This window comes from Gymnoscopelus braueri, assembly GCF_963280865.1.
Source record: "Gymnoscopelus braueri genome assembly, chromosome: 23".
Classification (NCBI taxonomy): domain Eukaryota; kingdom Metazoa; phylum Chordata; class Actinopteri; order Myctophiformes; family Myctophidae; genus Gymnoscopelus; species Gymnoscopelus braueri.
In genome coordinates, this window is record NC_137625.1 from 40,964,575 (window position 1) to 40,989,376 (window position 24,802).

Sequence of the window (24,802 nt, forward strand, 5' to 3'; positions counted from 1 at the left end):
GAGTACTTTCTACTTTTGGCACTTTAAGTACATTTTGATACCAATACTTTTACTCAAGTAAATATTGAATTCTGACTTTGACATTGCAGTATTGATACTTTTAGTGAATCAATGCAAGTACTTTTTCCAGCACTGCTCTCTGGCATGTGGCATTTTGCTGCCACCTTGAGTTAGAGTCGAGTAGTTGCTTTTAAAACAACCAGATGGATGATGTATCAGACATAAGAAAAATAATTGGCCAAGTAAAGATATAAATCATTCATAATCATCATATTCCCTTAGATTTACAATTTAAATCTGTGTCGTCTCAAGGCGTACAGTCAAATAGCGTACATGGGAGGCAAGAGTATGGAATAAAAGCCTCTTCAAGAACCAAATTATTAAATTGTAGAACTGTTAGGAGAATAAAAACAGAACAAAGATTAACTGCTCATTATCTTTTATTGAGGCACATCAAGGGACCATGTCCTCCACAGTAGTCAAGGTAGTGCAACGATTCAAGTGTTAAACACCTTACCCATCACCCAGCACCCCATCCTCTCTTCCTACCGTGCTTCTTGGTTCACACAAAGGCAACACTGAATGCATTTGTTTGACACAGTGTTCGTTGTCAAGTTGAATGCTTATTGTAAAGTTGCTTACACGATTCTTCCCATAGATAAGCCAGTCATTCGTTAGCCATTCAAGAAACCCAGTCAGTCTTCAAAAAAGCCATTCAGAAAAACAAAACAAAAAAAGGCACAACATAACATTGCATCAGAGGTTTCACCCAAAGTCTGGATTTGTGACCTGCAGCTTTAAACGCAAAGTGTTATGCTACAGTAGGCATTTACAGCGAGTGTGAGACATGGGCCAAGTTGTACAACATTATGCTCCAAACACAATGATTCAGAGTTACAAGAGTCTCCAGACTACCCACACTGTGAACCAACATTCATGGGGAAAATAATACTTTGTGTAGAGGTCAACTAATCATAATCAATTCACAATCGCCGTTTCAAATATAGAGAACGGCTCCAATTACAACTTGACACATTTTCCATACACTAGTTTTGGCCATTAACACGTCCCATATTATGTTAATGAAATGGGTTTTGATGGTGAAGTAGGGCACTGGCATGCAGCCTGACCGCATGATACAGAAAGATCACAGTTTAATCACCGCTTAGTGCAAAGCAATAGTCCCATTCACTGGCAGAAACCGACGCCGGCTTCAGTCCTGGTAGAGCATGAAACCAGAGAAAGTGCTGTACTTCCAGGTGCTCCCGTAGATGGCGCCGCGGTGCAGCCGGAGCCACACCTGGTCTCCCTGGTAGAGCGGCAGGATGGCGTGGTTGCTGGCCGTCTCGTGGTCGGGCGCGCCGTCGTTGGCGTAGGCCGACACCATCACCTCCTCATTGCGCATCAGGTTGATGTAGAGCGGCACGTTGATGGCCAGCTTGAGGATGTGGAAGAGGAAGACGTAGGTGCCGTTGGCGGGGCAGGTGAAGCGGCCCATGTGAGGGTCGTACATCTCGCCCAGGTTGCTGTGCAGCTGGTCGAACACGATGGGCTGGTCCAGGTTGCCCGGGGCGTAGTTGGCGGTGCGGGAGGCAGTGAAGGCCACTCTCATCGGCTGGGAGACGGGGTAGAGCTGCATGGGCATCAGGGTGGCGTGGTGGTGGCTGTGCGGAGTGACGGACACCTCCAGGGTGGAGACGGAGGAGTCCCCGTGCCCAGAGTCCACCACGGTGTACATCCCCTCTCGGTCTGGGCTGCTCACCTGGGACGAGTCACTCCAGCCAGCTGAGGAGCAGAGACAGAGATAAGACTCATTAATTGATCCCACGAGGGGCATTCAGTCACCAAAGGCAGCACAGCAGTTAACACATTGAGTGCCAGGGCTTTTTTAAAACAGGGTACAGTCGGTGCCTGGATTTTTAACCATTTTTTAACCTTTTTCAAGTAGTCACAAAATATTTTCAGTGATCACCGTCCTCAAGGTGATCCCCTCATTACACACATAGAGGTCTCGTACAATCGGGGGAAAAAAATTAAAAACATTAGGTAATCCGCTCCATAGTTGCAGCCAGTTGAAAATAGTCGATACATATGGAACTCATTTTAAACAAGCTTAGTGCTTTATGAGTTATCCAGTTTATAGTTTCTCATGTCTTACTAAATAAAGCACATCAATCAAAAAAGAAGCACCATCAATAATGAAAAAAATATGCAACAGTCTGCAGCACAGTATACATCCTGAACAAAGCTTGCATTAGACAGAACCATTATGTGATGTTACGTAAGGTATATGCGCATATCATTGGTGTTGGGCAGAAACCTTGCATCTCCATATTTCATCTTTTTATGTTTTCTTTTCATAAATGATTGCCCTTTTTATACTTTGGCTATTTGTGAAAATAGCCAATCTGCAAACTCACAATGTGTCGAAGGTTGAAAGTAGTAAAGTCTGTATGTGGGTTTTATAAATATTTAACCAGTAAGATGTTTTAAAGCTGCACTATGGAACTTTCCTGTTCTACCACGAATTTGAAACTGGGGCTCCAGGGCAAATGCTGAAATTTTTACCACTGAGCTAATAGAGGCCTGCTTGCTCTGGAGAGAAATAGAAATGAAACCAGGATTGTGTCAAAGGTGGAGTCCAACCTAATCTAAATGTCTCAATAGAGACATAAAGACCACCCCAATTGTACACATTGTATTGTATTAACATATTCTACCATACAGAAGACAAAACAACATTTTATTCACTGAAGAAAATTACAGCTTTAACGAGAGCTTGTGACTAAATTATATCTACATTGGAACACAGTTTTGTAGTTTTTTTTGTACACCATTTCCTGAAAGTCATAGTTTTGAACGTACAAGTTTTACACACAACAGTGACGATATGTTCGGGACACAGTCACCAGGGGTGTAGTGGAGGGGCGCAGAGGGAAGCGATGCTCCCTCACAGCTGAAAATAGGGTTTTGGTTTTGGACAATTAATCCAGTTCGTTTTCATATCGACACAGCTCACACCCCGATTTGTTGCAACCAGACACAGATTGCCATTTTAAATATTAGTACTGGTGTTTTTTTATTTTCTTATAGTGTTACGTACCACTGGAGTTATGTCGTGCTCCTCCGCTGCCTCCACCTCGCCTGTAACCATGCTGGTATCCAGGGTCCTGGGAGCAGAACAACCACACAGAAACGTCACCACCACCCCAATTCAATTGTCACCGACCGTTTTCCTCCTGCAGTGAGACAACAGTGGCTAGGTACCACATGACTTACCCTAGCTCCATACAGGAGAGGGCCAGAGTCCCTGAGATGTGCCTGATGGATGAAGGCTCCTCCTGGGGAGAGAGGAAGAACCACACTCTGGTAAGACTCAAATCCACATTCAAAAAGACACTCGTCTGAACCTGACTTACGCTTTGGTCAAAACCTGGAGGACCCACTACTGTAGACCAGTGATTCTCAACGTTCTTAGTTTCAAGAACCCTCATTTGATTATTTGTTAAAAAAAGTTTTAAATCTCTGGAACCCCAATACTCTAAAATCTGCAGTGTTCGTTTAACTCTTGTGTACAAATGGAACCAAATGAACCTTTAAGGGTCCATTTGGTTCCATTTGTTAGAGTTGGACCTGTGTGGGTCCATTTGGACCCTGTGGCGGTCCCTGGACCTGACATGAGAACCAGTGTTGCAGAAATGATCGAATCCCTTTAGTGAAATGGAATAGGAAGCCAAGGAAAAGGAAGCGACTATTAGAGAGGTGAACAGAAATAGCAGTGGAAATCTGAGGATACCTCGATACCAACCAGGAGTGCGAAAGTTGTGAGCCAGTCCCTTGCCACCACCACGCGCCATACCTCTCACAGATCCTCTGGTGTAGTACGCCTGGCCAGTTCGACCCGCGCCGCCACCTGATTGGCCAGGGGACAGGAAGAGCTGTACACCATTACCCACTGTGTAATCTGACTGGTACACTGCCAAGGGGTGACACAGCACAAAATGTGTTGAGGAAAGACTCAACAGGTTAGCCAAAGATGCTTACTGTAGGAAGATGCGCCATCCCAAGCTTCGCCACTAGATATGAAATGGTGCACAAAATGAGTCTCCTAAAGCTCAATTTATGCTCCGTCGCGTCGAAAATAGCACCCCTTCTGCTATTTTCGACGCGCGACATGGTCGAGCGATGAAGTATAAAGTGGCTGCCGTCTGACATCAGATCTCGCGAAGGTCCTATGATTACTGATGCTAGATCTCGCAAGAGTGTGTTGCAGGGACAGAGAAAGGTTGATAACAAGTTGATTTTCTCCTGATTTGTCTCTGAAAATGTTAGTGTCAGAATGTTCGGAAGATGTGTGGCTTGTGAAGAATGTGTCCAATATTTAGTTCAGTGACCATGATGCTAAAAAGAAGGGTCAGAAGCTGTGTTCACATTCACTTCTCTCATTGAAATTAATAGACAACCTACTTCTGGTCTCCTAAAGAGGCAGCCACCTATGTCACACAGATAACGGAAGTGAAGCGCAGATGGCGCGTCTTGCTTTTCTATTGTTTGTCTTGGGTTTAGCTTAGTAGGGCCTGTTGTTGTCGTTCTTGGTCGGGTGTTTAGCATACCCGTCTCTGGTTGGTCTTCCGGCAGCACAAACTCCGGTGGCGTTTGGGTGCTGGCAGTGCTGTATCTGGTCTCCGAGAACACACCGCTGTCCACTTTGTAGCTCAAATCTCCATTCGGGGGCAAAGGGGCATTGACCTTGAAAACCTACAGCGGAAGGGAAAAGAGTGGATGGATAAGTAAGCAGGTAGTGGCTTCTACCGGTGGTCTGGCACTTTTTAGCCCACCGATTACCATTCACAACTTTACAATACTGCCGACTTTGCATTTTATCATGTTATGCAAAAACCATGAAGATGGCTCATCTAAAAGCTCACAATGTGTCGTGACGGGAGTTTGTAGATTAACTGTTGCACCCTGGCCATTTTCCAAAGCAAGCCCACTCTCAAGAAAACGATTGGATTCGGTTACTTTCAGTAAGGTATGAAACCTTGCTTTCAGTAAGGTATGAAACCTTGCTTTCAGTAAGGTATGAACTTGCTTTCAGTAAGGTATGAAACCTTGCTTGTGATAAGGTAATCCAATAGTGATTTCTTTTTTTTGGTCAAAGTTAGGTTATTGCGTTTGAAAGCGTGGGTTGATTTTTTAAGTCTAGTTGAAAAAAGACTGATTTGAAAAAACATAATTAAAAGTTCTAACATAATTATTTCAACTACGCTTTAGAAAACGTAGTCATGCCAGACCACAGGTATCTGCAACTATTCTATGAAACCGGTTTTGGTGTCACTTACTGAGTGAATGTTTTGAAAGGGAGTAGAGGTCAGACTTCTTCTTGTGGGAGGTGTAGAGAAGCCCTGGTTCTGAGGAGGGGTGCTGCAAGGGACCACTCCGTTACAGGGGGACTGTTTCCCTGATTCAGATACGGGGGTCTGGGGATACAGAAGAGATCTTTTTAATAGCAGGCAGAGGCAAAGTCATTTTATAGACAACACCAGTGGTTCCCAAACTTTTTAGCTTGAGACAAGGAATTTGATGTCTCCCAGGCACCCAAACTAGTAAAAATAGCAGTTTTTTTCCAACAAATAAGTCCCGACCCAGAGTTTAGGAAACACTGGACTACAGTGTTTTTTTTTCACCAGCTGCACAGTGTCTGAACCAGACAAGCTGAGTCATAGCAATAAAGCAGGAAATAAATTATGTTTTTAAAGAAAACATACACATAGACAGCTCTCAGTTTGCACTTTTTGGACAGCCGGTGGCTTATGCTGCACTTGACGTCGCCACTTTCATTTCAACCATAGAATTGCATTTCTATGCATCAAACACATTTGTCTTGCTCTGGACAGCATAGTCTGCAGGAGCAGGCTCAATCTTAGTGCTCCTAGAGGTTCCAAGAATTATAATATATTTTGTGTATGTCCAGACGGACAGGGCGTCTAAAGCTGGAGTCTTCAACAGGGGGTCTGTGATCCCTAGGGGGTCCTCAGAGTTGCTACAAGGGGGCCACCAAATCTTTGTGCGATAGGATATATATTTTTTCACATTAACACTTGAACCCTAGCATCCCAATTCTGTGGAGAATTATATTTTCTGCAAAGAGGTTTGGTGTAGAGGGAAGAAAAGCAGACTAAGTACACAGAGTGAAAGGTCAGGTTTACCAAGTATTGACAGTTTAAGTGGTTAAATGGCTGAAAATACACATTAGCATGTTGACATTAGCAACTGATGACAGTGCTGTCAAACAAGTCTAAGAAACCTATGAAAGCTATGAAAAAGTTGAATCTGCAACACAATATGTAGTGGGGGAGTCCCTGCTTCATCTCCCTGAAAAACGTTTAAGACCCCTGTTCTAAGGGGCTCCCATCTTCAAGTGGGGCTCCAATTACAAATCCACCAACTGCAACATCCACTCGTTGTCATCTGTAACGTTACCTGTGGTTTGTGCCGATGTCATTACTGTGCTTACCGTCTTTCTTCTTCTGCATCAGGCAGAATGACTGTATAAAGGCCTTTGCAGACAGGGTGCGATTAGTCAATCAGTTTTTACCGCATGCGAAAAGACGCACGAATCGAACTGGGTTCGATTGGAGAAAAGAAAACATCGCCGCACGGTGAATTCGGAGCCGGTGTGCATGAGGTCCATTGAGAACCATGTGTTTATTTAAAAAATGATATCTGCAAAGGCCTTTAGGCAGTTTAGGTTTTTATACTTTTATTAATAATTGATGGCGTCTATCTTATTGTGCTTCAGGCAGGATGATTGTATAGGGTGTATACGTTACTTTTCATTAATTGATGGTGCCTTTATTGTGATTACTCCTATGAATGTACTGCATCTTACTGTACTTTTAATTCCTCCTATGAATGTACTTCTAAACGCCCTGTATCGTTAAGTTAAACTGCTGTGCTGTCTCTGGCGCCTGACTTTCCCCCGCGGGATCAATAAAAAGGTATCTATCCATCGTCTATCGGGTGGAAACCTCCTATGTCCAAAACTGTTACTTTTCAGGATTTCAAATTCAAAAATAGCAGATCTACAAGCTCAAAACGTACCCTTTTAACAAAGCTTTTGTCTGTTTTCCTTAGGTATTTTACTCTATGGCTTAATTAGTTTTAATCTACTTTTTACCCCAAGAAGGGGGCGAACTTATGTTGTTCGCCGAATATTTTTAGTTTTGCCTTTGATATTTTTATGCCATTGTTTTTAAACCCTGTAACACTTTGTTATTTGCAAACATTTAAAGTGCGTTATAAATCAAACGTGTTAAAACGCATCGCTTCACGCCACATTTCGAGCTTTTTGATACTTTTGTGTGACGCTGTTGTATGATCAAGTAGGGCGTTGATTTACGAGAAAAATAAACCCACAAAAAGTAAAAATATGGAGATAAGAGGTTTCTGCTATGCTCCCTTACCCGAGGTCGGCTCTTCTCCTCCAGGCTGACAGAGATGGTGGACTCCCTGCGGTACAAAGGAGGCGTGGAAAACGCAGGCTCAGCATCAGGCAACTGCAGCGCTTCCTAAAGAGATAAGAGATGTTACTGGACATGAAACAGAATGACCATGCATTACTGGACATGAAATGTATGCATTAACATCCAATCTGATACATTTAACAGGCCTGTAACAATTATTACATAATCGCTGAGTCTCAATGATTTGGCATAATCTACACACACACACACACACACACACACACACACACACACACACACACACACACACACACACACACACACACACACACACACACACACACACACACACACACACACACACTTTAAGAATGTATTTTCACCAAACCTTTTTTTAAATTAGGTTGTGATAGACAGACAGAGACACACAGACAGCGGAAATAGCAAATCTACAAGCCAAACAGAAATATATATTTGTTATGTTCCAATGGTCAATGCCAAAAACAGAATTGTATGCATCTGAATGACAATTAATCATCAAGTAAAATGTCATGTTCGAGACAGCCCTAATGACAGTGTGGTAGTCATTACATCAGGTAGTTCGTCTGTCGTGAGGTCAAGATCAAGGTCACATGTCACAGGGGACGCCTCCCCATTGGTCAGACTGGCATTTTGATCCACAAGACAGGCGGCCCGCGGTGTGGACTAAACAGGAGGGAAACGGGAAAAAATATATAATAATAATCATGACAATGTTGAGTCCATCTCTTGAATTCCCAACCAAATGAACTGGATGCATGTATAAAAGAGAAGCAGATCTTACATGCATTGCTGTGGGAAGGATATCAACTGGACTTCTCATCGGTGTGGGAAGGATATCGACTGGACTTCTCATCGATGTGGGAAGGATATCGACTGCACTTCTCATCGATGTGGGAAGGATATCGACTGCACTTCTCATCGATGTGGGAAGGATATCGACTGCACTTCTCATCGATGTGGGAAGGATATCGACTGGACTTCTCATTGATGTGGGAAGGATATCGACTGGACTTCTCATCGATGTGGGAAGGATATCGACTGGACTTCTCATCGATGTGGGAAGGATATCGACTGGACTTCTTATCGATGTGGGAAGGATATTGACTGGACTTCTCATCGATGTGGGAAGGATATCGACTGGACTTCTCATCGATGTGGGAAGGATATCAACTGGACTTCTCATAGATTCCCTCTGAGCTGTTCAGTGGTGGAAAACGGCAAAACAATATTTTACTCTACAACATACGCCAGAAGCGTGTTAGAAATAAAATTGCCTGTAGTTAACCACCCACTTGTGCATAATCACCCACCACTCGGCACGCTATTAGAGCCTAAGGAATCGACCATTGACAATGTTACACCATTCTGTCCAGTTAGTAACATTGGACATGGCCTATCTTACCACACTGAAGTCCACTGGTCGAGCAGGAGGTGTTATTAGTTGCAGAAATTGGACTAGCGAGGCTTCATGATCTTGCATTTATGGTTGGATAGAGCACTTAAATGCACTTATGTCAAGTTGTTACGGAAAACTACGACAGCCGAGTCCGTTGACCATGCGGCACGACGATTTATCCCACTCAGGTTTTGGTTGGTTGGTCTTTCTTGCAAAATCGCTGAATGGTGCATTGGTATATTTTTCTTTCTTAGGTATTGACCCCTAGGCCTAACCTCACTCCGTCAAATGGAAGAAGCTTGCGACACACATTTTGTTTCACAGCGTACTTGCATCTGAGACTTCGGGCGCAGAATCGATGACAGACGGAGTTTCATTTTTTCAAGATACTAGGCAGGTGATTGGATGATCCCGCCCCTAGCAGCCGCTGATTGGTTCGTATGCGCAGCGGTTCGGGCAGCTTTACTCTGTGAGCAATCCCAGACCCTCCTTCCTGAAACCAAATGCAATGCAATGCATGAGATTTCCGGAGGGAGGGGGTGTTTACCAGGCTACCCTAGGCCCACTAGTGCTTTTAACTTGAGATCTCGAACTCGTACGTCTCTGGTGAAACTGCTTTTTTATGCCTTTGCAGCTTCATCATGGTACAGCTACAGAGTCACAAACTGGGCTTCTTATCAGCATATAGGTAAAAACATTATTAATCCGTTAAACTTTAACCATTATTCTAGACTTTAGCTATTCAAAAATAGCAGATATACAAGCTCACAGTGCGTCAATTCGTGCCACGCTGCGAGTTTGTAGATCTGCTATTTTTTAATAAATAGTTTTTTAAAGCGAACATTTCTAACTCAAATCTTTGCTTCTAGGGGTCCCTGGAACACATTATTTTGAGATGGGGGTCCAAACAATCAACTATACTTTAGAAACTATCCCCCCACCCAAAAGAAAGAACCCTGCAACCACCAATATTTACAAGCGACTTTACAGAAAAACAAGACCAAAGTCGCTTATAATAAGCAGACTTGGCAACACTGCTACTAATCTATTCGTTTTTTTAATAATGGGTTTTATGTTGCCGTTTTGTCATTTTTATGTGAACTGGTTTGCGCTGCCGTCTTGGCCAGGACTCCCTTGCAAAGAGAACTTGAACCTCAAAGGGACTATTCCTGGTAAAATAAGGTGAAATAAAATAAAATCATTGTCTGTAAATGTAGGCTAAACAACTGCACTACATTTTTACTAGCCAGGCCTGCTTCCAGCAATTGACCTCCATTTGTTTCATTAGAACTACAGTACACTTGTGTCTGCCAATGTTTCATTTCAAATGTTTTATTAATAAAGGGCGGGGGTCCCAAAACCATCTGAGCCTAAATAATCAGCTTATTCTTTTTGGCAATCTTCTACAAAAGAAACTAAATTTGTAATGTGCAGTGGTGGACAGTAACTAAGTAAACTTACTTCAGTACTGTACTCAAGTATATGTTTTGAGTATCTGTACTTTACTTGAGTATTATTATTTTTTAAATAAATTATCAGCCTCTTGGTACTGTAATCACCCCCCCTCACCCATGGCAAATGAATGAATAAATAAATAATGAAAGATAATTCCCCGTACAAGAATGACAGTGCAATACAAATTGAATAAATACAATTTTGTGTGCAGTGCGGTACCATTTGGAGAGGGGGATCCAGATGCCCGTCGACCCAGTCTGGGATGGCCGTTCGTAGGAGACCCATCGCCATCCAAAAGAGACTCCTGAATGAGATATAAAACAGTACTGTACGTTCAACAGTCTACATCACATACCAAAATGACTGAAAACCGTAGCCTGGAAACCAGACGAATCTGCCAGTGCAAAAAAAACTGTCAACTGGCAGGGAAATGCATGTTCCACATAGAGATTCCAGACTAATATCTACGCAGTGATTATCAGTCTGGCCATGCCAGGCTATGAGAACCGTGCCAGTCTTACTGTTGTCAATTAGTTGTACGAGCTCTTGTCTTGTTGGATCTTGTTTATTCGATACACTCATTTGTTTTAGCTCTTGCTCATTTGAATTTCCCATTTGTCTTATCCGTTTAAGAAAGTATGTAGCTGATATATAGTGCGTACCAAGAAATCCTGAAAAAGGCTTCAACAAGTGTCCTTTGGTAGCGCGGACATTGTTGTGGGGTATAAACAGGTTGACTTAACATTGCCCCCCACAAGTATGTCTGCAGCTACAATGCCACGCCCCCCCCGTGGTGACGACACGTTGGCACGCACTATTGCACTTTTACCTTAGCGCTAGGTATACTCTTAGTTTGTTTTAAAAGAGAATGCACTAAGGGGCACGGTGGCGCAGTCGGTAGCGCTGTCACCTCACAGCTAGAAGGTCCTGGGTTTGATTCCCGCCGGGGACGCTGTGGGCGTGTCTTCTCCTCCGCGTCATCAGCGCCCATACCCTAGGTGGGGTTGGCGAAAGGGCCTACTCTGTGTGGAGTTTGCATGTTCTCCCCGTGTCTCCGAGGGTAGTTAATACCCTCACAAAAACATGTAGTAATCCTGGTCGCTATACCGCCTCCCCCATGACAGCCGGGGCGCCTGATGGAGGGGAAGGGAACTGGTTTGAATAACGTGTTCCTTCCACGCGCTACGTCCTACCAGGGAAACTCCCCCCTGTCAGGTGACAAGGTGGTCAGTTGGCTCTCATGCATTGAAGGAAGCATGAGCTCGGCCCTGGCCTCCCTAGGCTGTGGGGGACTGGTGTAGCGCTGGTGTAGTGCTGGTGTAGCGCCCAGGATCACTTAGGAAATTGGCACCGGGTGAAAAAAATGGGTTACAAAAATCACGGGATAAAAAAAAAAAAAAAAAAGAGAATGCACTTAACACATACAGTGCCAAGATCGCATCGATGCGTTCTTTCAAATCCATCGCTTGAGTGCCAGGATTCCAAAGAACGCATTGATGCGTTATTTTGATTGTTTAATCTGTGATCGCACAGCTGTGTTTATTTCTCATCAACACTTTCGTTTTCCACTTACGTCACACTCACCCGGAGCCGGATGTAAAAAAAAAATGCATTTCCGGGTCACGTTGTTTTTCTCCGGTGATTTTCGGCCAGAATAAGGAAAAACACGGTTTTTCACACGGTATAAAAAGACAAACGGACAGCTCAACTTCTATTTTCTTTGGTCCGGGTGACTAACAGTCATCGTCGTAGTGTATCACATCGTTTTCAGGCCGATCAGCGGGCCGGGAATTGTCGAAAACGTCACATCCTTTGAATGACCGGATATGACGTGGGCCTGTTTGGGAGGGGGTGAGCGAGGTGATCAATGTTTGGATGTGCTGCTCTCTACTGGTGGAACAATCGTAGGTGCTTGACAACACAATCAGAGAATGTATTTGAATGAAAAATTACAAAACAAAAAAATTAAAAAACACGCAAATTGCTGGCACAGGGGTGAGTACATTATGAATAAACTCTGGCAGTCAATGTGTTAATACTTCTGGTGTTTATAGTCAGGGGATATTAGCAGAATATTTTCCAATCTTGGAATAAATTCCTTACCAAAAAAAATCTTCGCCAATGTGTTTGTAAAGGTGTCTAGTAACACATCTCACAAAGACTGAAATGCAGTCCCCCTAGGAGAATTTTTGACAGCTCCTTAAAGTTGGGGTACCCACCATAACCTTGGTTTTAAAAAATCAAAAAAAGAAATCAAAATTTAATTGTGTTTTAAGTAGCATGTGAGGGGTCAAACTAGGGTGTTTTTATGATTCTGAATCCATTGCAAGCATTTGTTTTGCACCAAAACCACTCCTTGGGCTAAAAACGGCCATAGCCATCCTTTTCCAGGTATACTTTTTGTGTAAAAAGTCCATTGAGATTGGGCCGTTTTTAGCCCAAGGAGTGGTTTTGGTGCAAAACAAATGCTTGCAATGGATTCAGAATCATAAAAACACCCTAGTTTGACACCTCACATGCTACTTAAAACAGAATTAAATTTCGATTTTTTTTTTTTAGATTTTTTTTTAACAAGGTTATGGTGGGTACCCCAACTTTAAGGAGCTGTCAAAAATTCTCCTAGGGGGACTGCATTTCAGTCTTTGTGAGATGTGTTACTAGACACCTTTACAAACACATTGGTGAAGAATTGTTTTGGTAAGGAATTTATTCCAAGATTTTTTTAATATCCCCTGACTGTTAGTACGGTAGTTCCCTTGCCTACCTATGTTGAATGCACTTATTGTAAGTCGCTTTGGATAAAAGTGTCTGCTAAATGACTGTAATGTAATGTCTTATCTAGCAACGTCAAGCAAATAAAATTACATTATATTCTGGTATAGAACTCGCTTTTACGGTGTACCTGCATAAAACTGAAGGAGCCAGTTCGTATCTTTGTCATGAGGTCCTCAAGTTGCCGTTTCCTCTGGATGGGGTCTTTCGGCAAGGCAGATGGGGAGTTGAACACCTCCACAGGGGTGCCTATGTGCATTGTCTGCCAGAAATGGAATCAGAGGATAATTATATTGACCAGCAAGTTCAAACATCACCTGTTGAAGGTAGTGTGGATGATGATGTTCTCTACTCACAGTTTTGGCATTATGTTCTCCTTTAGCCTTCTTCGTGCTTCTCTGTGGGAAAGTGAGGATATCAATTATTTAAACAGTCAAGACCTCGTGATCCAGATATTCTCACCCGTTTATCCCACTGCAAAGACGTGTGCCCTTTGCTGTCCCCCACACTTTCATCAACAGTCTTTGCAACAGTCAGAGTAGTCAGCTGCCGTTACAAAAATTACTACATTTTTAGATTACAGATTAGGCAAAGCAAGCTTTATTTTGAAATTAACTAGAGGATAAGCCCCTTGATATGCAGCATCTTGTTTGAGGGGGGCCTCAAGTTTATTTGTATAGCACTTTCCATTCACATTTCATGCATTTCAATGAGACTTGAACCCACAATATTATAATCTTGGACTGACACAGACACCACCAGGTGGAGTCAAGACCCACAAAGTTGGTTGTACAACAAATTAGACATTAACCGAGATGGGTATGAGCCCACGACACCAGGGGACTCCAACCTAAAAATCTAGGAAATCCATATTAAAATTGAGTAATGATTGTATAAGTTATGGGAATTCTAACCACGCAAACTAGGACTACAGGACCCAAGCCCACATACTTAACCAGGGGGGCACTCCCACAAAACTAAGCATCAAATAAAGAAAATACTTCAAAGAATATTTAAAGATCAGTTTGCAATAGTGTGGACATCTTGACTTTCTTTTTATCAATACAGACTCAATAATAAGTCTCAGCACTAATCCTTATTCCAGAAATCCCATACCTGTGGACCCTGAGGATATTGCAAGTGGGCCCCCAAATATATGGCAAAAGATGTTATTGATAATATAACATTAATATAAAAAAAAATAACAATGAAAAAACAAAACTGTTATGGTATTTTTTCTTTCAACCCTTGAAAGATGTTTTGAGTTTCATAGATAAATATGAACTTCAATTGTACTGCATTAGTTCCGTTGATTCGTAAAACAGTGATTGACCACAGGTCAGATGGGTGGGCCGCAAACGGTTGCCAACCGCTGCCTTATTGTCTCCCAATTCCAGCTACTCTGGCCGCATTAACACATTAAAACCGGGAAAGCATCTGTGTCATTTTAGATTTGAGCTAAAAAGCATCATTTTATACTTTGCCATTCAAAAAAAGCAGATATACAAGCTCATAGCACGACATTTCGTGCCGCGCTGTGAGCTTGTAAATCTGCTATTTTTGAAAAATCTTTGCAAATCTTTGAATAGATACATAATTTAAAGTGAACATTTTGGACTCAAATCTTTGCTTCTGAGGGTCCTTGGAACAAAATATTTTGAGATGGCTGTCGGCGGCCAAATGGTTGACAAGTGGTACTGCATGAAGGTCTATTGATCTCTGTTCCCCCTTGCCCCCCCCCCCTTCTTATCTTTTTTCCTATGGAAATAACAAAAACTATAGAACATTGCACAAAAACGAATTTCACCCATTTTTTTTTCTTCTGTAAACCTGTGATGTGAGAATAAAACTGATTCCGCTACGGCTTCTCAACTCACCTGTTTGCCATCGTGTTTCTTAATGGTGACAGGGATTTTGGGGACGAAGGTGGCCGCTCCTCTCCATGGCTTGTGGCCATAGGCTTGAGGAGAGGCTGACGCGTCTGCAAACTCCAATTCCCAGGAGTCAGGTGGTTCCCGATCCTTGATGGCCTCAAACTCCTCCTTCCAGTTCTGAGGAGGAGTCGTTTCCGTGTCCCTCAGGTAGAGTCTGTTAAGAAACTGCCATATCACCCATAGAGCATATCAGCGAAATCTACAAGACCTGCTCACAACACAGCAACACATGTAGCAGTAAACAGATGCTTGTTCTTACCTCCTTTTTAGAAATGTCTTTTGGTTTTGATATATCTGACAACAGAAATTGAAAACTATAAGAACATGCAATATACAACATTGAAATTAGAAAAAGTATATAAACATTTTACTGCAAGCATTTCCCCACCTTACTTAAAGCTACAATCCGTTAAGTTTTGTGTCCTCTCCCAACGGAGAAAGGCAATTGCGAATCTAACACCCGGTACTCAAACCCGGTCTCCCGCATGGGAAACCAAACCCAAACAAATACCGCTCAGCCTGCCTTGGCCAGGGGAGATACTGGGCTTAAGAACTACTTGTCAACCACTAGGCTCATAATAAGACTGCAGATTTGTCTATTATATTTTATTAAAATACTCTAGCATACAATTATTAAAATAAGTCACAGATTGTAGCTTTAAAGGAAAGATCAAACTGTCCAAAAACGGACCTACAGCAGGCATCTGATCATAAACAAGATAAATATTAATCGGTTTCTAAATGCAGTTTGACGCAAGCAATCCTATAAACTAATATACTCCACTGGTAATGGTAGTACCACAACAATGCTCTTCTGTATTTATCAGATGAAGGGTATAAGTTGAGTATTTATTCCTACTAGTGAGGCTGGGTGAGCTCAGGAACACCTCTGTGGTCTTGCTTGGTGGAGGAGGAAGACAACGGAAGTACTTGCAATCCAACAGCCTATCGAGCTCTTGCTTCATGAGTTTAACTGCAAACACGAATGCAAGTCAACTACACCATGCCAAGTCACAAACTTTAAAGAGGTAGTTCACCCCCTCAATGACCTTTTTTTCTCTCTACCAGACTTAACAAGAGCAAAACTACATTTAAAACATTCGCTAGTTATAACCTAATCTCTCAAGACAGATTCTGCTAACAGCTGAATCTGTCAGCACCACTGCCCTAAACATGTAGTGTTGTTGTTAATAGGAGTAAACACAGAAGCACCCGGGAGGAAGTGGCCTTAGAAAGGGGAGGGCAAACAGAGTTCCTGTTTCTACAAAAAAAGGTGGTGGTGCCCCCAGGGGCAAAAACGAAAAAAATATTACCAAATGGGTTCCCAGATTGCTTATAACCTGGGGGGTTTATATAGCTTTACTTTGGCCTCCTATTTACTTCAATCAAATATTGGATCAGGAATGTGCCAAAAAAAGAAAAGAAAATCTCCATGGATTCAAGGCTTCATCAGTAATTGATAGAAAAAAAGTCATTTGAGGTGAACTACCCATTTAAATGTCTACAGAAAACATTCATCCTCACATGTGGAGCCAGCCACCGGCTTGTCTTTTCCCTCCAGGAGGTCCAAGTATGCCAGTGCAGACTGCTCCATCTGCTCCTGCAAACTAGCAAACACAACAGATGTCGCTAAAACCCTGCAGAATAAAAACTGAATGGCGGAATATCATGGCAGCCTGTACACTGCTCTATTTAGACTCTTTGAGAAAGACAAGAGGCAGACAGAGACAAGAAGGTGACAGAGTCAAAGGCACATAAGGAACAAAGAACTCAGGCTAGGGATGATCGATATGGCTTCAAATAAATCGCACGATTATTTCAAACTTGGATTACGATTAATGAACGTGATGCGTTGTGAGCTTGTCGATCGGCTATTTCCGCACGGCACCATTCAACCAAGTATAATACAATGCATAAGTGGTTAATCAGACTAATCAACTTACTTGATCATTAACCTACATGAGCAAGATTAAGTCAGTTAGAGATTCTAAATGTCAGTTTTGATACATTTCCAGTTTACCTTCATATGCGTTTGCGGTTTAAATTTCCTGCTGATGGTGCGGTCACACAGTGACGGCAAGTAGCCGCAAAAGATAGCAAGCCCATGTGGCACTTCCGCCCATTCCTTTGTCATCTTCCGGGGCTTTGAGCAGATGGTGGGCAGTGCCAACTAAGTGCCGTTTTTTCCCGGATGTGTAATTCTTTGACTAGTGCTATTTGTAGAAGTGACCATGCGCTGTGATCTCTGTAGATCGGCTATCGGGTCATAGTTCATCAATGTTGAACCCGATGCGTCAGACTTAACGCGCTTCAGCTCCGTCAACTCAACACATCGGGGCGGTATTTCAGTTTTTTCCCCATGTAATGGGAGTGGATCGAACTTCCGACCACCAAACACATATGTGTGACCGCACCATGAGCCAATCAAACAAAGCTATAAGATACTACTGACCCGGAACAACAGAAAACGGGAATGCCACCTTCTGGAAAAGGGAACAACAGTCATGCACAGAGCCTATTGGCCAGCCGTACCTCAGGTTGTTATCTCTCTTGACGCCCAGCAGGGCGGCGAGCTGGGTGAGGCTGTGCAGCTGCGGGGCAGGGATGTGAGGGGCCTGGTTCTGTCCGGCCAGCAGGTCCCTCCTGATGTGCTCCTCCTGCAGGCAGTGCAGGAGGTGCTGGATCTGGAGCACGCTACCGAGTCGCCTCTGCTCCAACTCTATCTTAGCCACTTGCTCCTTCTTCACCGCCTTCTTCTGGTCCCTCAGCAGCTGCAAAAAGGGGATGATGGTTGATGGACCACTTAAAAAAAGATCTGCTCTGGTATACCAAGAAAACTACACCTAGAGGTTTAGACACAAGGCTGGATAATCAATTTGCCAAAGATTACAGCACACCATTGAGCACATGCCCTTGGCATTCTGTAATTTGTTATATTTATTCTTCCCATGACTGTATCTCACAGTACCTTTCACTCTGTATCTGCACCGCAACTATTATGCTGCCTCTGGCCCCTGAATTTCCCCCACGGGATCAATAAAGGTATATTTACTAGGGGTGTCACGATACATCTTCCCGCGATATATCGCAATATTTAACTTGACGTCATACCGTATCACGATATTTTGAATATTTTTTTCAAACATTATTCTTTATTTGGGGGCCAGTAAAAGTTACAGGAGTTCTTATTGTATGGTGCGTGTGATATGAATTGTGAGTTTACCATAATCACAGTAATCCTTAATCATATTCCATCATATTCAAGAGAACTCCAGCTGATGCTAATTGACGCTCGTTAATGTTATATGCATCAAGGCAATTATGTTTCTGCACTGTCAAATAGGCCTACTGTCTTATCTAAAAAAAGATTTTGTACAAGCAACCCTCTCTGGCTTATATTTTTTTCAAGCTGTTGTTAATAACTAGTCTAGACTTCGTTGGTAAAGTCCAGATGACAAGAATATGATGATAAAGTACTTTCAAACTGAAGATGATGGCCAATGTTGATGAATAATAATATTGTATCGATATCGTGAGCCCAATATCAGGGCTAATCTGCTAGTAGGCCATGCCTTTTTAGGCCATGCCTTTTTTTCCTCCATATTTGTTGCCAGACCCAAGGGGGTCGGGCTTACATGAGGCTTTGTATCGGTTTCGTCCATACATGGGCAGGGGTCATTTGTCCTCCGGCCCCAGCCAAAAAAAAGTTTGTGACGTCCCCTTTCGTCATACATGGGCAGGGGTCATTTGTCCTCCGGCCCCAGCCAAAAAAAAGTTTGTGACGTCCCCTTTCGTCACGAACTATTCATGACATCATGAACTTCAGTTATAAAGTGGTTTGTAGGTGTGTTACATACTAGGACTTCATTTTGGGTCTGGCAGAACCAGGTCTCCTGGTCTTGTTTATATTACATTTTTAAATAGAGTCAAATCAGGCTGAAACCTTGCCCAAATATGGAGTTCTATGTCACAGATCAATGCTTCTCAAACTTCTTCCTTTCAAGACCCCTAGAACGCTGAAAGTGTAAAATGTGTACACTCTTAGAATTACAAACCTTTAAGAGGAAACCTTCAAGGAACCCTGAGGGTTCCTGGGCCCCACTTTGAGAACCACTGTTATATTCAGACTGGCCACATGAAGTAGAAAACAAACGTATCATACATTCAGAGTGTTAGATTCAGGTTCCTGATATTTTGATGCAAGATAGGTGCAATGTTGTTTGGTATGAATGCGTACCCATCGACATTTCCGGTCGTGCTTCCCGTCTTCAATGCAACAGTGCTTTGTGAACTCTAAACAAAGAGATAGCTAGGCAACAGTGTGCTACATAGCAAGGCGGTGCATCGATCAAACGGTGGTGGGCTGTCAATACAATGAGGAATATAAATGCCGTTGTTCTGTGACCTTCACTCGACAATGTGAAATGACTTGGAAGTTGGAACCAAGGCGAAGACACTGTGCAGAGGGGAACTCGCAACTCATCCAGCCTGCCAGCATTGCTGCACAATGCACACACCCTTTCTCAACCAGAGAGGACATGGATGGCAGGGCAAAACAATCTAAGCAAGTGATTCTCAACCTGTGGCGGGCCCACAAATAACAATTTTAATGATAATATAACATTAAAAAAATGATACGTAAAAAAAGAAATGACATGGTATTTTTTTCTTTGAAACCTTACCGATAAATAGGAATACTGTGTTAGTTCCACTGATCCAAGCCGGAACACAACCGATTGATTGATCATTAAAATAAACACGCTATGAAAATGCACACGGCCCACCCATCTGGCCACTTAACGGCTGCCATGTTAAGTGGCCAGATGGGTGGAGCGCCAACGCTTTTGAGATTTTCCAAGTGGGCCCTGATCCAGAAAAGGTCGAGAATCACTGGCCCAATTCCAACGTCCGCCCTAAGCCCTCAAGCCCTGCACCCTCACTGACTTAAGTGACGTCAGCTGGTAAGTGCTCGAGGGTGAGAGGCTGCAAGGCCTCCAAATGGTATGAAATGAATGGGACAGCACTTTAGATCAATTCTTCATTCATGACACTTTACATCACGTTCAAAACTCTTATTTACAGTCATTGCTTTAAAAAGGCTGCGATTGTTGATTATTATTATAATATTTACATTATTCTGTTCGTTTTAATTTGAGTTTAGATTAGGGTTTGTAATATTATATTCATTATAAATTGTATTTCCATATTCTGTATTTACTTTTCATTTCTTATCTTGTGTCCCTTATTTTTACTAATTTCTTATCTTTTGTACCTTATTTTTACTAAATATAAATCTTCCATTCCGTCTCCTTTGAGAACGGTGATAAAGCACTACCGTTTGTTGACATTATAACCGCGATGCAGGACTAATTTGCTTACTTAAAATGATTGATGTTTGGAGGATTCCCCTCGTTCCCCTGGAAACGCTATGAACTGTGGGTAATTCCCTTAGCCAAAGTCTGCATCGATGCTGACTTACAGAAAAGGTGCATAAAGGGCTCTGCCAGAGCCCTAACTGACTTACCCATTTCAAATGGGACAGCCCTCAAGCCCTCGCAGACTTCACGTGAACACGTGTTTAAAGTCAGTGAGTCTGAAGGGAGCGGATTGGAATTGGGCCACTGATCGATCTAAGCAAGGGGTAGTGAAGTAGGTTCGTGTCCAAAAAGGCAAATAAATAAATCCTCAAAATGGGCCCTTACATTCTGGGTCAAATCGGCCAAGGTTTTGTGCAGGTCTTGTGCAAACGCCAGGTTATGGATCACCTCGTCGTACTTCTCCACAGCACCCTGGGGAGAAAACACAGACAGGGAAACCACATGGAGAAGGTGAAACCTGATGCCAAATCACCAAGTCACCAATGATGCATGTATAGCCATACTGTACGTACAGTAGTATGTCACCATCCTTACCATATGGGCACGATCATGAAATTGTACTTGACGATTAATTGTCACACAAATAATTGTTGTTTTTGTCATTAACCCATTTAGACCTGAGGCGGATTCTAAAAACGAAATCCTGACCTAAGTTTTCAGAAAAAAAATCTAATATCTATTCAAAAATGACAAAAAAAATATTAATGTCTCTATATACTGCACATAGCAACAACAACCCCAAAAGGGGTTCCCGGATTGAAAGGTGTAGTTACAGATAGGGGTTCCAGGTCTAAATGGGTTAAACAACATAATTATGAATAAAATGTATATGTTTGTTTGCCTCTAAAGTCTTAGAGATATGACAAATAACATAATTTAAAGAAATGACGGACATATTTATGACTGACATATTTAATGATTTTATACTTCCACAAGATATGACTGACATATTTAATAACATTATACTTTCACAATATAGTGGGAAATACAGTGGGAACAGCCGATCTACAAGCTCACAACTGAGACACGTTGGAGCTTGCAGATCTGCCATTTCCGCTATTTTTAAAAAAAGATCTAGAAATGTAACAATGTTTTTCAACATGGACATGATTATGACGATTACGCAAAATAATTGTGATCATCTCAAATAATAGTGTTTAGGCGATTATGTGATAATTGTGACAGGCTTACTAACCAGGGTTCATCGCCATGCCAGCTTTTGGTGGACATTTGTCAACATTCTATTTTTGCCATGGACATACTAATATTACCAGAAACAGAGCTAGCCCTAAATGTATACTACTAGTGCTGTGGTCCTCAAAGTGGGTTTCTGGGTTCCTTGAATGTGGTCCAAATGGACCATTACAGGTCTGTAACGCTGAGTGTACAAATGTTTGTACACTCTCAGAGTTATGGGGGTCCTTGAAAATAAAAGGTTTGGGCACCACTGTACTGGTGGACCCCTAATGTGCCATAGTAAATCAGTATTCTGAAGAAAACCTGGAGACTGACATTCAGTATTTTGGTCTTATGATCAAAATAACATTATAATGTCATGTAAATACAAAATCTAAAATTTGCCACAGACAAGGATATCCATGTACGGACATATTGATGACCCCTGCTACTTACCATCTGATCCTTGTTTAAAGCCTCGCCCTGGTTCAGCCTCTTTGTGTAGTCTTCCAGTTTAAGCTGTGGACAGAAAACAAAATCCATCACCCAGGAGGAGGATGTCAGGCATGACATCTGTGTGCACTCTGTATCAGTGGTCCTGGCGTTTTCAGCTCACGACCACAAAATTAACACATTCCTGCAAACCCCTGACTCAGGCACACACATGCAGAACGGTACATAGAAAGACTCATGTTCCCCGTTCCCTGCATAAGCTTGATTTATTTTTTTGAAAGGCTTGAGGTTGTAAATCTTCAGGAGGAAATCGGCAACTCACAATGGTTAAACATGTTACATTCTGCAAATCTATCCAAGATGTTTCTCAGTCACTTTCACAACCCCCCACAACAAGGTTTTAAGACACTATCCAGCTTTCAAACCCATCATTGCACTCTGTGAGAAAAACCCTACCTTCTTTTTCTCCAAGTTGCGGACCTTGTGTTTGAGGCAGATGAGGCCGTCCTCTATGTAGCCATCATAGCCCTGGTAGGTGGTGCTGGCCGAGGCATCATCCAGGGCGAGCTGGAGAGCACTTAGCCCACCGGGGGAGCCCATCTTCGGGCTACTCTGCAGCTTTTTCCCCTCCTCGGTGAGCTCAGATGGGGGTGAGACATCATCCAGGACAGGGGAAGGAGACAGCTGCACCATGTTGATGATGAGACCCTTTCTGGAAGAAGGGACGCGTTCAACTTCACATCATCATTTATGTCAACAAACCAAAGTGAGCCACCGCGTTCTTTGTCATGACACATGCAACAGAGAAAGGCACGGCTGGTTCCATCGCTACTGAACCAAGCAAGTGCTTCAATAGCGCTGCTGTGGAGCCTGTGGACTCACCCAACTTGGGTTGTGGCCAACCGCGTGACACTGCATTTCTATCGAGCCACTGAACAGCGAGCCATGGATCACACGACGGTCGTCTGTCACGACGGTCATGGTTGCACTTCAATCTGGTGTTTGCACTTTCTCCACTTACGGCCCGTACATCTACATAAACGTTCAGATTTCAAATATAAAGTGCTTACCCCATGGCCACGGATGTTGTAATAATGTTCTGGCCCTCAGAAGTACCCGTATCTTCCGTATTGTTCAATAAAAATAATTTTAATCCGATCGGCGGCCATTTTCTCATAGTTATATCGTATCAGAGTGCAATATACGTTCCAACCGATAGGATCGCGTAGTTAAAAGCACATGGAGGAAATACGGAGAAAATGGCCACCGATCGGATTAAAATGCTTTTTATTGAATTATTAAGAAGATACCGGTACTTCTGAGGGCCCGTACAGAAGTGTAACATCCTTGGCCATGGGGTAAGCACTTTATATTTGAAATCTGAACTTTTATGTAGATGTACAGGCCAAAAGGGGTGAAGGTGCAAACACCAGGTTTAAGTTAATCCATGACTGTCATATAATATATGACAGTCATGTTTCAGGGCTAATGAATCACCAAACCAAAACAGGCACAGACAGAAAGCGTTCATAATAACACGATCAAACAAAACGCAAGATGCGATTTGGTGCGGGGGGGGGGGGGCAACACAAGTTAAACCAGCCGCTAAAATAAATTATTCTGTATCTGTGCGCATTTATTTACGTGGTTGGTCTTGTTGTGCGTAAATCTGACTTCATATTCTAATATAGTTGGCTTAATTGTGTCGATTCGATTTGCATCATAGTTACCACGACTAACCAATCAAAGTAGCCTTGGATCAAGACTATCATAGATGTATTTGATTGAGTCTGACTTTTACTTTCGTATATTAAAATGTCAAAATCGATAAAAAAAATACATCAATGATAGTCATCAAACGCTTTATTGCCTCCCAAGCAGGCGACCACGAAATCTAGCATCACTACTCGGTGCACGCAAACTAAAAATAACTAACACATACATCACAAGATAAGCAAAGCACATGCGCGAGGAGAACAGTTGTGCGACTCCATAATACTTTGTATTTGCAGGATGCTTCGTTATTAGCCTTGCATCAGGACCATCATAGATATATTGTTATCAATTTTGTCATTTGACTCGATTAAATACATCTATGATTGTCTTGATCCGAGGCTACTTCGTCATGATGATGCACGTCAGCATTGTGTGTGATAATAACAAACGCCACACACACACACCACCAAGGAAAACAGCTGACTAACCTCGTGTCTGTGCGTTCAAAGGGGGTTCTGCTGCAAAATGCTGCTCACAGGAGGTGCTCGACATCCATTAAACAACCCACTGACCCCTTTCGTTCTTTCCTTCCTTCCAACCCGACCTAAGTGGTGGTGTTTTTTAGACTACCACCGAGGCCAGCCCGGTGCCAACTCATACCTTTATATACCGTCTAAAGCACTGTCCAAACAGTGGGTCGGGACCCATTTGTGGGTCGCGGACACGTCTTTATGGGCCACGAGTATAAATAGATAATAAAGACACTTTATTTGTTTTTTTAATTAGAAACAAATTCGATGATTTTTCAAAATAATTTCATAAATAAATAAATAAAAAAGAACGAGTCAAAGAAATGCCATAAATTAGAAAACAAATGTTTAAGAAGTAGTGAAAATAGCCGATCTACAAGCTTACAAGGTGTTGCACCGCGAGGCTTTGTGAGCTTGTAGATCTGCTATAATCACTAGTTTGGGTCCTGAGGAGACATTACACATTTCTCTTTTAGGTCTCGTG

The 24,802-nt window shown here is 42.5% G+C and overlaps 1 protein-coding gene across 1 annotated transcript; it reads right to left on the minus strand.

Moving 5' to 3' along the window:
* Positions 1-471: 471 nt before the first annotated feature.
* caprin2 (caprin family member 2) lies at positions 472-24,396 on the minus strand. Its single transcript, XM_080421207.1, has 21 exons — positions 24,277-24,396; positions 22,529-22,784; positions 22,076-22,138; positions 20,768-20,854; positions 17,598-17,836; positions 16,590-16,672; positions 15,925-16,038; positions 15,325-15,359; positions 15,009-15,230; positions 13,488-13,529; positions 13,262-13,393; positions 10,579-10,663; positions 8,290-8,705; positions 8,058-8,171; positions 7,467-7,571; positions 5,343-5,480; positions 4,614-4,758; positions 3,797-3,976; positions 3,280-3,341; positions 3,104-3,170; positions 472-1,785 (listed from the first exon to the last, which is right to left on the minus strand). Exons 2-21 carry the CDS (start codon positions 22,763-22,765, stop codon positions 1,214-1,216), a joined length of 3,138 nt encoding a protein of 1,045 aa, XP_080277333.1. The 5' UTR covers positions 22,766-22,784; positions 24,277-24,396; the 3' UTR covers positions 472-1,213.
* Between the last annotated feature and the right edge of the window lie 406 nt (positions 24,397-24,802).